General features: G+C 44.6%; 2 protein-coding genes across 2 annotated transcripts in view; both read left to right on the forward strand.

Moving 5' to 3' along the window:
* Nucleotides 1–572: 572 nt before the first annotated feature.
* Nucleotides 573–9,985, forward strand: LOC103805999 (ubl carboxyl-terminal hydrolase 18-like). The gene is made up of 10 exons (XM_009078667.1): nt 573–741; nt 1,790–1,886; nt 3,144–3,289; nt 4,857–4,936; nt 5,762–5,908; nt 6,740–6,835; nt 7,913–8,083; nt 8,804–8,935; nt 9,384–9,433; nt 9,937–9,985. Exons 1-10 carry the CDS (start codon nt 573–575, stop codon nt 9,983–9,985), a joined length of 1,137 nt encoding a protein of 378 aa, XP_009076915.1.
* A 2,936-nt stretch (nt 9,986–12,921) lies between these two features.
* Nucleotides 12,922–14,612, forward strand: part of LOC103806000 (aldose reductase-like) — a gene marked incomplete at its 3' end in the record, with an annotated part of 7,162 nt that continues 5,471 nt past the window's right edge. The window contains exon 1 of the mRNA XM_009078669.1: nt 12,922–12,987. Within this exon, the coding sequence (XP_009076917.1) occupies nt 12,922–12,987 (66 nt within the window). The remainder of the gene's footprint in view (nt 12,988–14,612) is intronic.

The raw sequence follows: 14,612 nt of genomic DNA on the forward strand, positions 1-14,612 counted from the left end.
CTGGATGGGGCCCTGAGCAAGACAGTGTCTCACCACCTTCACAGGGAAAACTTTTTTCCTAATATCTAGCCTAAATCTCCCCTCCTTCAATTTGAACCCGACCCGTTTGTCCTGTAACTGCAGTTCCTAACCAAGAGTCCCTCTGCAGCTTCCCTGGAGCCCCTTTTGCTCCTGGCAGGTTGCTCTGAGGTCTCCACACAACTTTCTCTTCTCCAGGCTCAACAGCCCCAGCTCCCTCATCCTGTCCTCATAGGGGAGATGCTCCAGTCCTCCTAGCAACTTTGTGGCCTCCTCTGGACTTGCTCCAACAGTTCCATGTCCTTCTTATGTTGAGGACACCAGAACTGTGTGCAGTATTCCAGCCTCCCCTGTCACCCCTTCAGATACTGAAGGGCTGCTGTGAGGTCTAACTAGATGATCTTTAAGGTCCTTTCCAAGCCAAACCATTCTATGATTCTATGATTTCACCCTTTTCACAATGAAAATACTGTAGACAAACACTGTGTTTCTGGGTGGTCCCACTCTTTCTGACCTTTCTGTGTCTCTCTGCAGTCCTTCTGACTTTATTGTTGATGGGACAAAGAAGTGGACGTCAAGACAGAAGTAAGAAACTAGAGCTGGCACTAAGTGAGACCATGGAGGCAGGAGCTGGAGTACAAAATAATCAAGAGGAAGCTGAGGAGCTGAAGGCCAAAGAGACGAGGCTGACATCAGTTTTTGGAATGGCAGACTTAAAAAACGGTACTGATGTTTTGGCTGTTCTTCACTCTCATATTTTCCATTTCTAATGCCTGCTATTCCATTCCCTGTCCTTAGGCTTCACTTCCTCCTATTCTTTACCTCTTCACTGAGGAATATACGGATGACTCTCATTTTGCCCTGCCAAGTAACCATTTTGGGTTTTTGGGAGTGGATTACATGACAGTCTCAGAGATTTTTCCCCATTTTAAGTCCTCAAATTTGCCATTGCAGGCAAAAAGATCTAGTTGATGGCTCTGTCTCTTTCCAAACACAGCCAGTATTGCTTCTGGATTTGCTAAAACATGGGATAGGCCCTAGTTACGCTGCTGCATCACCAGACTGGCCTCTCAACAGCTGTCAGCAGTATTCCAGGTGTATGGTGTTCCATGCCAGCTACAGCTCACCCTGACCAGTGACTGTGCAGCTCAGAGCTGTTCTGAGCTTCCATTCCATGTCCTCTCTGCCTTTGGCCATGACTTCAGAAGCAAAACTTCCAATTCCTGACCGCAGTTACTCACACTGCAGTGGGCACTTTTTTAGATGAGGGAACAGCTGTGAGTTGCTTCTTCTCTCAGGCTTGTTCCTTTCTTTGAAACCAAGACAAAGCCTGCCAGAGGCAGGCTGAAGGGGACACTTCAGGGCTGTGTGGTGGACAGCTAGCATGTGGTCCCACGTGGAGCTCTTCATTGTGAGGCTTGGCTGTGTAATAGGATGCATAACTGCCCTCACACAGGTTGTTTTATTATATACTTTATTTTATGTTTATTTGTGTTATGAGATGACTGAAAATAGAGGAACTGGGAGAAATCTGAGTATCATTATCCAGGCTTACTTGGATATTTCCTGTCAGTTGTCAAACAAAAACAAATGTTATCTGTTTGAGCAACAGAAGAATAGATTGAACACTTTTTCAGTCTGACCAAGATGCTGGGCCCATACATTGAATGGCTAAATACATGCAAGAGGAGTTTGCCACTTGCAAATAATTTTCACTTTCTTTTCTTGTACCCATTTACAGGCTTCACTTACACTTTCTTTATGCCTACAGGAGCTATTGGACTGTACAACCTTGGACAGACCTGCTGCCTGAACTCTCTGCTCCAAGTGTTCCTCATGAATATACACTTCACAGGGATACTTCGAAGGTACCACCTGTGGAACTACCTGAGATATTCCACTGTTGCTCTGTTGTCTCCTCTCCTTTTTTATAGGGGATGTACATTTGATGGCTTGGATCACTGAGGTGCTAGCAAGGTGCTTTCAGCTCCCTCAGCAAGGTCTCTGCCTTGTTATGTCTGTCTTATACAGACTAGGAACTGCAGAGGTGGAAGTTGGCAGTGTTCTGACTTGTTAATCATCTCAGATTCACGTGCCCTTTGCACACCAGTAAGTTGCAGTCCTGAACTGAGTCTTTATGACTTGTTTCTCTCTTTTCTGTAACAGACTATGATTTTATGCCAGGTATAATGATAGGCCATTATAACAAAGGATTCTGTACTGCATGTAAACATATTCACTATGAATTTTGTAACTTTAAGCTTGTAAACTCAAACATATTGTAATGTCTAGCCTCTGGTCACTGATTGCCCGGGCTAGCACCTGATAGAGAAGAATGTGTCATGGCAGGTCACAAATACATAGCATTACTTTGTTTCTCTTGACTCTTCTCCCTACTTGTTTGTGAGGAGAATTTGGACTTCTGCCTCCCTACCAATCACATTAATAACTGCTTTGATTTGTTTTTAGTGTCCTCACTTCACTGCAGCTTTAGTCATCTCAGTGGATCATTCCTATTCAGTCTTTTCTCCAAATTTCTTACATGCTCACTATTGTGCAGAGGAGGAAGAAGACAAGTTACAGACATGCAGAGACGAGAGGTGTCGTAAATGGGCAAAGCTAACTAGTGTAGACAGTAGGATACCATGGTTATTTGAAGAAAGACTTAGAGAAACCTGTGGACTGCATTAAACTTAGGGAAGATAAAGAGCTTTCCAGTTAGCATATAGCTGAAATACAAGCATTATGGTATACATGCCCATGAAATTTTCAGGGTGTGTTGAGAATGAAGGCATGAATGGGTGGGAGGCAAGAACAGCTCTGAAACTGGATGTAACTGATGTTGTTTCTGGAGCCCAGAAAGCATTTGAGGTCCTGCTCAGTATGTGCCCTGTTCAGAAAGAGGCCAGCTTAAAATTGTGGCCTTTTATTGTAGAACTCTCAGCCTGCACTGTGGGTTGAGCTAGTGCAGGTGACTGCTTCATCTTTTCCCTTCTTTAGCTGAAAATATACCCATTCTGGTTCCTCTTGAGTTGCTATCTGTGCTGTTCACCTCTGCTTCTACCGGTGTGATGTCTAATATGTCTCCATTGTGCCAGCTTATTACCATTTGTGTTGCATTACAGGATCACAGTGCCACTATATGCTGCTCAGCAGAAGAAGAGTGTCCCATACCAAATGCTCTTGCTGTTGGAGATCATGCAGCGTGGCAGGGACAAAGCTGTTCGTCCCGTGGACCTTGCTTGCTGCCTCTCAGCACACAGAGTGAAATGTAAGCAGTGCTGCCTCATGCCCCTCTCTGTCTGCAGGCCAGGGTGTTAATTACCCAGCACTAACAAGCAGTGCAGACTCTGACATCTCCTTCAGGGATTCAGAAATGTCAGGAGTTAGGTACATGATGATGTAGTGCTCTGTCTCCTGGTTGTGAGTGTGATGCTGTGTCTTACTTGAGAAGAGGGGGGAAAAGCCTCCTCACAGATATCCTGTCCAAAGGGTGGGAAGACTATCAGACTTCTGGAAGATTCAGTGATGGATACTGGCCAGAGGGAAAGGGCTGTGCAGGGCAGAGATGACAGCTTATAGCTTCATTCATCTTGCTTACTGGCATTATAATAGTGAAATAGCTGCTGTTACTTATTAGAAGGAAGGGATGGTATGGAAAATATAATGAGTTCACATAGAACCCCAAGGATAGGGGAAAAAGTATCCTTATATATTCTTATAAGGGCAGAGAGAAGAATTTGCTGGCTTAATCTCCCACCTGGTCAAAGTCCCAAAGGAGAGAGGTTGTTAAATGCATGGGGGATCAGTGACAGTGTGATGCTGAGTCTGTTTGTGTGTACAAATACACAGGGCATATCCAAACGCCCTCATTGGACAGCACTGAAAGGAGAGGTGATAGCCAGCCCAGACATTTATTAAGGAGGAACACGAGATAAGCTCAGTATTTCTGTTAGCATCCTTTTTTCCCTGACTCTGAATGGCTTTGCAGTTTGCCTTCTCTCTTCTAGTTAAAGAGAGATGCTCAAAGAGTTTGTAATGCCTGACAGTTGCCCACCTTGTCCTCCTGCTTTAAAATTCAGGTATGGTTCATAAACTCCTACGTAACAGCAAGCTCTGCTTCACCTGGATCACCGACAGGAGGAAAGGTGTATGTTCTGAGCTTCATTTAATCAGGGATGTCTGTAATCTTACTAGAACCCAGCTGAAGTCAGTGCCTGCAGACTTGCAGGGAAGCTGAAAGCACTTCCACCTCAGGTGGATTACTCTACAAAATTTGTTCCACCTGTGGTCAAGCATAGAGCTAGTCCAGACCAGTGACAGGACAAAGGGGAATGTCTTGAAACTGAAAGAGGGTAGGTTTAGATTTGATGTTACGAAGAAATTCTTCCCTGTGAGGCACTTGTACAGGTTGTCCAGAGCAGCTGTGGCTGCTCTGTCCCTGGGAGTGTTCAAGGCCAGGCTGGATGGGGCTCTGAGCAACCTGGGCTTGTGGAAGGTGTCCCTGCTAAGGTGGGGGGGTTTGGAACTAGATGATCTTTAAGGTCTCTTCCAACCCAAAGCATTCTATGAAATGCAATGCTCAACTCAATGAGACATCTGAGCCCTATTCTCTGGTAGGTATTGGGTATACTCTTGGCCTGCATCTGGTGACAAGGACATGACTTTTTTGCACTGGGTGGTACAAACCCTCCTATCTTTTCCCACTGCCTGCTCAGGTCACATAGAGAAATTGCAGATTGAGTCCAGTCTAAGCTCTGACCCTTTGCCATCTGTGGAAAATCTGTGCTTGGTGCTGTTCATGATAATGATGGAAATTTTGTTTTCTGTTTGTCCAGTGTCTGTGCAGCATGATGCTGCTCAGCTCTACCTGACTCTCTGGAACTTGATAAAGAGGCAGATGAAAAACCCAGTGCTGGTAAGTACAGTCACTGAAATGATCACCAGGTCCTTTGGCCCTTAGCATGGGTGGTTTCCTCTGCTCCCTGAAGGAGAATCCCATTTGCTGAAAATTGTCCTAAGTTAAACTCTTAAACTTATCCCTCCCCTGTTTGGATCTTTCCTATTGTGTCTCAAATGTGAGAGGAAATCTTGATTTCATAGGCATTTTGAATCAGTTAATTTTTGTTCATTCTCCTTTTAGGGCATGCCAGTATCTCTATTCTAATGGGATAGTTGATTGATAACTAAAAGATTGATCTTTTTGCAGCATCAAATTTAGTTATCTTGCATTTCTTTTTCCCCCAAATTTCTGTGAGGCCAAGAAGGCATTTATTGGTGTGCCTTGACACAGCTTCTCCACTCTTTGAAGTCAACCATGTGCATTTCATTATAATTAGTTACTCTTAGTACATTATGTATATGACAGTTCCTCCCAGGGGACTGGTAAGAGGAAAGTGACTCTTCCTTGACCCACTGTTGCAGTTTTATTCACACAGAAGACAAGCTCCTGTTGCAGTTTCAAACAGAACAGTAAGATTCTGCATCAAAGGAGACATTTTACTGTCTGATCTTGTTAGAGCCTGTGAGTTCCCCTCTGGTAGGGGATGAGGGGAAGGAGTTGTTCTCCTTTAAAAGGTGGGAAGTGCCCTGCCCACACAAGTCAATGTCAGATCTTGGTTTCAGCCTTAAAGCACTAACCTTGCTTGAAATAATGTGTCCACATGGACTTTCCCACTCGCAGGAAACACCTCAGCTGTCCTATTCATAAACCTTGTTTTGGCCTGGTTTTTTATCCCTCCAGGTTGAAGACCTGAGTGATTTGTACACTATCAGCATACAGGAGCATCTGGCCTGTCAGAAATGCTCTTTTGAAATAAAGAGCAACAGCAGCATGTTAACCCTTCCACTCCCAGTGTTGGATTCCAATTCTCACATGCTGAAGACCCTGGTAAGTTTAGTGGCAGCACTGTGTCCTTAGGAAGAAGATTCCCCTCTTTCACTATGGGAGCCTTCTCCTTCTCTCTGTTGTCTCCTGGGTCTTGTCTAGAATCTCTTCCAGAGTCTATGTAGAGTGTCTGAGACTTCGAGATGATCTGTTCTCATTCACTTCTTTGTTTGGAAGGGTTTTAAAGGTCTCAAAAAATTTGATTTGGGGGCTGGAAAATAAAGTCCATGAATCACCTTTTTGAAAAGAGGATTGACTAAATACTCTGTAACCGACTCAAAGGCTCATGCTAGGCAGTGATGTGTACCTGTGAGATCTTAGATACCAAGGAGAGGTGCCCTAGATAACTTGCAATCCCTGGCCAGACACTCTGTGTTTGCCCAGTGCAGTGTTCTTGCTCTGTTGAATCAATGCTGCTGTTGGATATCCAGATACCACAGTGGTGGTGGCTATGTAGATGCTGCCACAAAACCAGTGAATTTCTCAGGTGCTAGTGAACCATTGGACCTTATTGATTCTTTGACCACTTTATACTGTTTCAGAATAAAGGAACTTCTTTGAGAACCTCTAAGGCTTTGAAGGAGCTATAAATGTCACTTATGCATCAACATTTTCTTTGTGGAAAATGTGGTACTCAATTTTTGTTCAACTAATGCAATCACAGCAGCAGCTAGGAGAAATGAGGTACCTTTTTTTTCCCAGGTAGTCTTTTGTCCTTTGAATAAAATATGCCTTCTGTAGCTTTGCTGTTTGCTTGTACCCTCTGAAATAAAGTGGAAATAAGAGTCTAGCTTGAAGAAATTCAGTTGAAAGAAATACCCTCTGTCTTCTCAGGAGGACTGTCTGCAATGCTTTCTCCATCCAGAAGAGCTGACTGGTCAAGACATGTGTTTCTGTCAGCAGTGTGGAAAGAAAACACCTTTTCTGCAGGTAATTGGAGAATTATTTCCCCATGTGTCTCTCATACCCAGAAATCCCTTTAAGACTGGGAAGGGTGGGGAAAGGACCCAACCACATCAGTTTAAGAGATCAACAACTCAGGTTTGTCAGCACAGCAGTGTCAGGGAGGTATAAACCATATGCATCTTTCCTCCTCTTAGGGAGTTCTCTGCAGTGGATGTAGCTCTTGCCACAAAAGAATGCTCCCATGAGTTTTAATGTAGGTCACTGAGGGATGTAGCATTCCTGTGCCAGCAGAAAAGCTTTTGGTTTATTTGGTGTGACCACCGTGGGCCTTTACACTGCTGTGGAGCTCCAGAGGTAGACAAACATATGTTACTGGACCCATGTTTACACATTAAAGTAGGACACTTAGGGTGATTTCCTTTCTTCTCTGCTCTCCACTGAGCTCCCCATTTTTTACAGTATCAGTCTCTGCCAGATGATGAATTAGCTGTTTCATGAAGAGCCAAGTGCATTAGAGCATAGAATCATAGAACCATCAAGGTTGGAAGAGACCTCTGAGATCATTGAGTCCAACCATTAGCTTGTCACTGCTGCAACCCCTAAACCCTAAACCATATTTATAAAGCAGAGGGACTCTCTGCAACATTTTCACCTTTGGGAGCTGCTTCTGAAGCCACAATGCATCCACAGCTTTTGGTGGCAGCCGTGGCAGCAGCAGTAATACCAGCAGAGGCTGTGCTGGAAGGAATGAGCTGTCAGCTTGGTGTCCTTCATGGAGCTCTGGCACATGTCACAAGGAGGTTGTCTTGCCTGTCCTCACCTACCTAGTGCTATCAGCCTAGGGTTAGGAAAGCAGATTAGAAATGAATCAGCCCTTGAGACCCCCAGAGCTGGGTGCTGATCACACTGAAGTTGGGAAACTTGGCTATCACAGCTTCAAAACATGTGTATATCTTGCGTGCAGATGTGCTACAAAGGTTTGGCATCTGCCATTGGCAATCATTCACCGTGGCACTGGCTGTTCTCTGGGTGGCAATGGCTGTTTCCACCCCTCCTCCCCAGGGTTTGGTTTGTTCAATTGCCTTATTTATTGCTTTACAGAGGATGAAGCTTGTCCATCTGCCACAGACTCTGACCATACACCTGAAGCGATTCTGCTTTGAAAAACCGTCTGCCACACGTAAGCTGCGTCACTATCTGAAATTCCCACAGGACCTTGATTTCAATGCAGTCTTGACAGAAGATCAGTGCCAAGCAGATGACAATGAAAAGGTGAGATTCTCCTAGTGCCCAGTTTAAAAAGGGCAGATTTTCTCCTCTTTTATGCTCGAGCCTCATAAAAATTTCAGAGATCACACTAGTACTTGCCTCAGTTCAAAGCACCTCCTTAAAAATCTATGTCTCAGACTTTACCTGTGCCTGATGTTGTCTCACATCCCATGGTTTTAGCTGGTTCAGTCCTTAGTCAACATTCTGTGCTGTGATTGAATCACCAAAGGCACCATAACTGGAGCTTCCTGCCATAAGGACAAAAGCTAAGCTTTACAGATTCCACCTGTCCAAGACAGGGGAACTCCATTCCTGGTCTTTCCCATACAGTGCTGTTAGCCACAGAGTTGAGGTTAGCAAGGAAACAACAGATTTGCTAAGCAGCTGAGAGTGATCTGCCCCACTGTGGATCTGTTCCACAGTGCTGGGAAATAACAAAGGGAAGTGTGACAACAGCAAAAGTCACCAGTGCAATGTTGGCTGTAGGGTAACCCCTTGGCTGTCCTTTTTCACAATCCTGTAGTCTCCAGGCAGGCTGCCAGCCCACAGCTGGCAGGAAAACCTCTGTGGGTAAGAGTGCAAAAGGCAGGATCCTCAAGGTCAATCAAGCAGGTCTTTTTCCTTACAAAATGCACACTCTTGCTATCTTGGCTGCTGCATCTCTTCAGTGAATGGCAAGTGAGAATTGCTGCACTGAAAGTGACTCTTTGTGGCTCTTTGCAGGCTACCTGGCAGTATGGCCTTTTTGCTGTTGTTGCTCACTCAGGATCAAGTAGTTATGGACATTACTGTGCCTATATTCGAAGCCTCACCGAGTGTAAATGGTATTGTTTCAACGACTCTGAGGTTTGTCAGGTAAGGAGATAACCCACATTCCTTTGGTACCTTCCTGCACACTCCTCCAGGTCTCTTCAGTCTGACTGACTGCTAACTAAAGAGAACCAAGAAAGGAAACTGAAGCTGCAGAGCTTTGTGCACCTCTGCTACAGCATACTCTGAGCTGAGGGTAAAGCAGCTCTTGCTTCTGTACCAGGCAAGGCCTCAGGTTCTGCTTTGTGGCTTGCTGTATACAGCAGAGTGCTGTGCACCCTACTTTATGTACTCTACATCTGATTGATGTATATGTTCAGAAGAGGAACTGTTTTTCCTCAAAGGGTAAAAGCAATAAACCAATTTATGAAAGTGTTTAGCTTCTGGAAGTGACACACACACCACTCATGTGAGAACTTCTGTGCTGGTATCACAATGTGTCCATCTCTTAAGAGTTTTTATCAGCCTCCTCTTGCCTGTTTTTCTTCTCTAGGTGTCATGGGATGATGTTAAATGCACATATGGACATTCCAACCTCCACTGGTATGCAGACATATCTCTGGTCTTATCTAATGCTGCTCTGGATTTTGGAACGAGAGTAGAAAAGAGAGGGAAGAAAATGGTTTGAACTGCATATTGCCTGGGTTGTAGTGGGGGTGCTCTGATGAGACTGTCTAGGATTATACTGGGAGCCTACAGGGTTGCTGAGGAGTCACAAATGGGGCTGCAGGAGTGGTCTTGTTACTTTGCATTGCCACTTGGACCCTCCTGTCACCCAACTGAAGTAGCATACATCAGTCAGGATTTCTCCATGCTTTTTGTTTTGATGCATCACACGAAAATGAGCTTATAGGAGGGAGATAATCCCTCTTATAAGCTGCAGTGCTGCCTGGGAGTCAGCTTTATATGCTGTTTTGGGAACACTGGAGAGGACCAGCATAACTGACCTAAACCTCAAAAAGCTGAGCAGGAGCAAACCTGGGAGGTTATTTGCAGCCTAGATCTTTAAACATACACTGTGTTTTGCTTTTCCTTTGCCTCCACAGGCGAGAAACAGCCTATCTCTTGATTTACATGAAAAAACATCCTCAGTAGCCTCTCCAGGAGTATCAGAATCTTGGAAAGCTGTGCGTTGTCCATGGAGCTCAACACCTCTGTGCCAGTGTGGACACATACAGATTTTTCAGAAGAAAGACATTTGGCACTCAGCAACCTCTGTCTTCACAACTGTTTGTGGAAAAAAGTACAGCAGACACTCAGCTAGAGAAAGGATCTAAGGACTCTTGCAATTATAAACTCTTTTCTATTTTTAATATTTATGTGATCTATGTATTCATTTCTTCCTGAAGAGACTGTGAAGTTAGTCCTTGCCTCTGCTGACTTGCCAGTTTCCTTCATGCTGATGCTTAGATTCCAGTCCAGGGGGAGGGTTTGACCTGAAAGCCTATATGATGTTCCAGGGAGTAGTGTGGGATGAGTGGAGAGCTGTGACAGTTACACCTAGCCAGTAAGACCAGTAAGAGCTTGAGTCTGACTTAGCCCATTTAGCACTGTGTTAGATGTTGGCAAGCTGGGCAGGAGACTCCAAAAATCACCCCAGGAACAGGTGGAGAAAGGATCAGGACCCTTATGACACACACAGCAGTGATGGTGACTCCTTAAACCCTCCCTGAAAATGAAGCACTGCAGGGGTTAGGATGTGTTTGGAAGTGGGTGTCAGCATAAAGAGGTATTTTAAATCAGGAGCTCTTGTAGCAGTTTCTGATTTACAAGATGAGTTTGCAAATATTTGTGCACTGATTATTGTTTCAGCATTCATAGCAGGTGTTTATTTGCATTTTCTTTCCTGCAGGAAGAAAATATTCAGAATAACAGATTCTGAAACTAGTTAGTGATTTTGCACAATAACCATCTGTGATAAGAGAAGTGAGGTGTCTTGATATGCTTGAACTTTTGGGATTTTCTTTTAGTATTCACCTGGTTGCTGCTGGAATTGTCTTGCTCTCTCCTTTCCTTCTCTGCCCATGAAGTGGAAATGTCTCTCAAGCAGAAATTGTTTCGGAGAGAACAATTCCATAAAGAAAGTGAGTAACTTTGAAATCTCCTGTTTTGTCCTGTCGCTCTGTGCTGTTGGTTCAGCCTGTGCTCCCATGGCAAGACCACACAGATGGAGGGAAAATGTAGAGAGCCAGCAGGGAAGGTTGGTGACATGTGACAACGGGGAGAGTGTTCTGAAAGCTCACCACGTCTCCTCAGTTGTGAGGGAAGGTAAAAACTGGCTGTGATGCTTTTAAAGCACTCCTGGAGTTAAGTCTTCACATACCACAGTCTGAAGGGATTGAGGGTTCCAGCAGTTGACATCTGGAAGTTCCTTCTAGCCTAACATGTTCTCTGATTGTATCTTCACCAAGATGCTATTTCTGTGGGACTGAGCATGTTTTGAAGTGACTAATGTAGTTCTAATAGCAGCTGTATATAACCTCATTTTGTTTTGATGATGAAGTTCTCAAATCATACCTGGTTTGTGTTGGGGTGTGGGAGGTGAATTGAGAGATCTTGGAGCATAGCTGTGAAATGACACTTCCCTGGTGTGGCAGGTATTTATTTTGCTGTACTAGCAAGGTCTGTTATTCCGTTCAACTCTCTTGGATTGTACTGCTCAGTCTGTGTTAAAAAATGTCCTGGGGTACTGTTTGTTACCAGGATGAGGAATTTTCAGCCTATTCACCTCTGGGAATGTGTTGCACTCTTTCTAATCCACTTTGCAAGGAGTGAGTAAGAAAACCAAGTTCTTGTTTGCTTTATCCAGCACTTTGCCTATGTGAAGTAGCTGAACGTGGATGCACTTCCCAAAAGTGCGAAGTTAATGGGTTAAGAGACTGACAAGACATTTCTAATTAGATATAACTTGTAATTAAAAAACTAATGAAAACTGCCTCAAATGTGTCATAACCTTCCAGGGATGTAACTCATCGAGGAAGCAATTGCTGAGGTGTGTTAAGATTCTTTTCCTTTAGTGTCTCAGTGAAAAGTAGTCAATCTTTTTTGAATAAAATATTATGGGATATATTCCCTAGAAAATGAGTCTTGTGGATTATTCTTGGTGTGTTTTTCCTAAACACTGTTAATGCAGGGGGGAGGCTACAGGCTCCATGCACAGAGGTGTATGCTCAGATTAAGTGTTCAGGGTAGAGCTGCTCCAAGAGCCAAGGGAGAGCAGCTGAACCTGGACACTTCACCCTTGTGCTGGAGACACAGTGGGTTTGATTTTGGGTTTGCTGTCATGTGAAAGCTTATATTGCTTCCAGCTGGGCCACGGGAGGAGCAGGAGGGTGTGCAAACTGCATGGCAGTTTGAAAACTCCCATTAAAAAGCTCTGCTCACCCTGAGCTGCTATGCAAAGTCACCTTGGCTGCCTCTGTGTCCACAGCCACCCTCAGCTGTGCCCTGGATAAACTGCCCCAGGAGCTTATTTCACCTGAGGAGCTCAACTTTCAGCCAAGGGCTGGGATTCAGTGCTGGGAGACCAGTGGTTGTGTGGAGTCCTGGCCTCGGGGTTGGCTATGGAAAACACCTCCTGCATTTGAGACCTGTGTGCAAAATGGATCTATTTACTTTCTGGTGATGTGAAAACAGGAATACTGGGCAGTGGCTGAATAAACGGTACAATATTCAATGTATAGAAAGGACTGAAAGCACGTGAATAGTTCAATGTGTCTCTTCTTTAGCCAAGGGCTACAGACTTACAGGTATACAAAAAGCTGCAACCACAGCCAATGTGATGTGAGTAATTGCCTTGTTGAGCTCACTCAACAAACTCAGGTGAGGAGCCAACAATCTGTTTTTGAGTTCTTTGAGGGGTGAGATAAAGGCAAAAATCCCTGACTCCCCTTGCTTGTTACAGCACTTCTGCTCATGTTTTCCTTGCCCAGAGCCAGTCAGCAGGCAGGAGGGAGGGGCAAAGCCGACCTAAAAAGTTTTGCAAGAGGCCACAGCCTCTCGTTGCCTGCAGTGCTGAGAGGAGAACATCCATGGCCACCTACCTGGAGCTGCCCACCCGTGCGAGGATGCCCATCCTGGGACTGGGGACCTGGCAGGTACCTGCTGGAGCTGGGGACCTCTGCTCCTCCTCCTGCCTCTGGGCAGGCAGGTGACAGCAGGGAATGGCAGGGAATACTGGTAGACTTTTTCAGCAGTCTCCTCTTCAGGTCAGGAAATGCAGCAATCCTCTGTGCAGTGGTTCTTGTCTTTTGAAGCATTTCAGGTAACGCAGCTGTTTATGCCTGTCCTTCAGGAAATCTGTTAAGGGAGTGGTAGTGTAGAGCAGGCAGTGAGCAGGTAGAAGGAGATTTTTCCTACCTATTGGAAAAATTGCATACTACAAAAGTTAAAAGTTCTGCCCAGTTTGTTTTCTTTGTGCTTTTGGCACTGGGTATTACCATCCTAGCATGGCATGTAGGTGTCATATTTGATGAGTGCATGTAGGTGTAAGAACTTAAGTGGCAATGAGTGGATTTGGAAGTGGAGATTTACATTAACTCCTTGGAGACTGAGGATAACTTCTTTGCATGGCAGCAGGTGAGTGTGCAGCACTTTGTGGGAAAACAGTTTGGGTAGTTCTTTACCTGCAAATGTTACCTAATAGACTTCTGGTAAGAGATTAGGTTTAAGGATATACTGAATTATAAATGTATATAAATGTAAAAGAAATCTGGAAATGAACTGAAAATGTTAAGAAAGTGATCTTCTTAAGAATAAAACCAGTAGATTTTCCCCCAGGATTTGAGACTGGTAACAAAATATGTTGAATTACACCTTCAGCCTGGTCTGGTGGGAGGTGTCCCTGCCCATGACAGGGGATTGGGACTGGATGATCTGTATGGTCCATTCCAACCCCTAAAATTCTATGATTCTATGAACTTGCCAACTCCATGAAATTCTTTCCAGTCAGCATTAAAGTATCTCAAATTATCCTTGCAACATTTTTGGGTCAGCTGCTGCTAACCAGCACCTAACTTATGTGCACAAATGGGGTTGGGTTTGTTTAACCCTTTCAGTCTTGATTTCTCTGATGACAAAAGTCACTAAGAAGCCTAAAGTAACTAAAGTAGGCTTTAAAAATCAAAGTTTGCCTTACATGGGGCTTCTTAGGGCACCAGCACTGCTGGATGAGCTTTCTGAAGGAAGGTGTTAATTTGCTAGTAGAAACTAGGACTAAATAGAAGGGAAATTCTGGGCACATGATCCCTGCCACCACAAAAAGTCTCTCGTGTTAGTGCAATGAACACATGGCCCAAACCCACAGCGATTACTTCATCAAACCTATTTGATTTCATGGTTCCCACAGCTACTTCAGTGTTTTGGTGTGGTACTGGGGCTCTCCTTCACCTCCTTGCTCTGACCTGAAGCCTTGTTCAGTGAGCACCATGTGAAATGAAACAACAGATTAGTTTTCCTGAAAAACATCTCACGTTGCAGAGTTTTATGTAATCACAGAGTATGTTATTGCCTTTGCTCTCCACCAGCTCCTCCACTCCAGAGCGATGCCAATCGCTCCAGTGTGGCACTTCTCCCAAGCTTATCCAGAGATAAGGCTCTGCAGAATGTTCAGCATGTGGCCACCACGGCCCTGCTTCCCCCTGCCACCCTGGGAGGGGTGGGATGGGCAAAGGCACTGGAAAAAGGAAAACTTGTCAAGATTTACAGTGCCTGTTTGGCTGTG

The sequence above is a fragment of the Acanthisitta chloris genome, unplaced genomic scaffold (genome assembly GCF_000695815.1).
Source record: "Acanthisitta chloris isolate BGI_N310 unplaced genomic scaffold, ASM69581v1 scaffold41167, whole genome shotgun sequence".
Classification (NCBI taxonomy): domain Eukaryota; kingdom Metazoa; phylum Chordata; class Aves; order Passeriformes; family Acanthisittidae; genus Acanthisitta; species Acanthisitta chloris.

What these genes read in the sequence shown, in the direction of transcription:
- LOC103805999 (XM_009078667.1), top strand. Translation starts at nt 573, where the DNA reads ATGGGACAAAGAAGTGGACGTCAAGACAGAAGTAAGAAACTAGAGCTG. An exon ending in AGAAAACACCTTTTCTGCAG is followed by an intron (nt 6,836 to 7,912) that starts GTAATTGGAGAA and finishes ATTGCTTTACAG; the next exon opens with AGGATGAAGCTTGTCCATCT. An exon ending in GGACATTCCAACCTCCACTG is followed by an intron (nt 9,434 to 9,936) that starts GTATGCAGACAT and finishes TTGCCTCCACAG; the next exon opens with GCGAGAAACAGCCTATCTCT.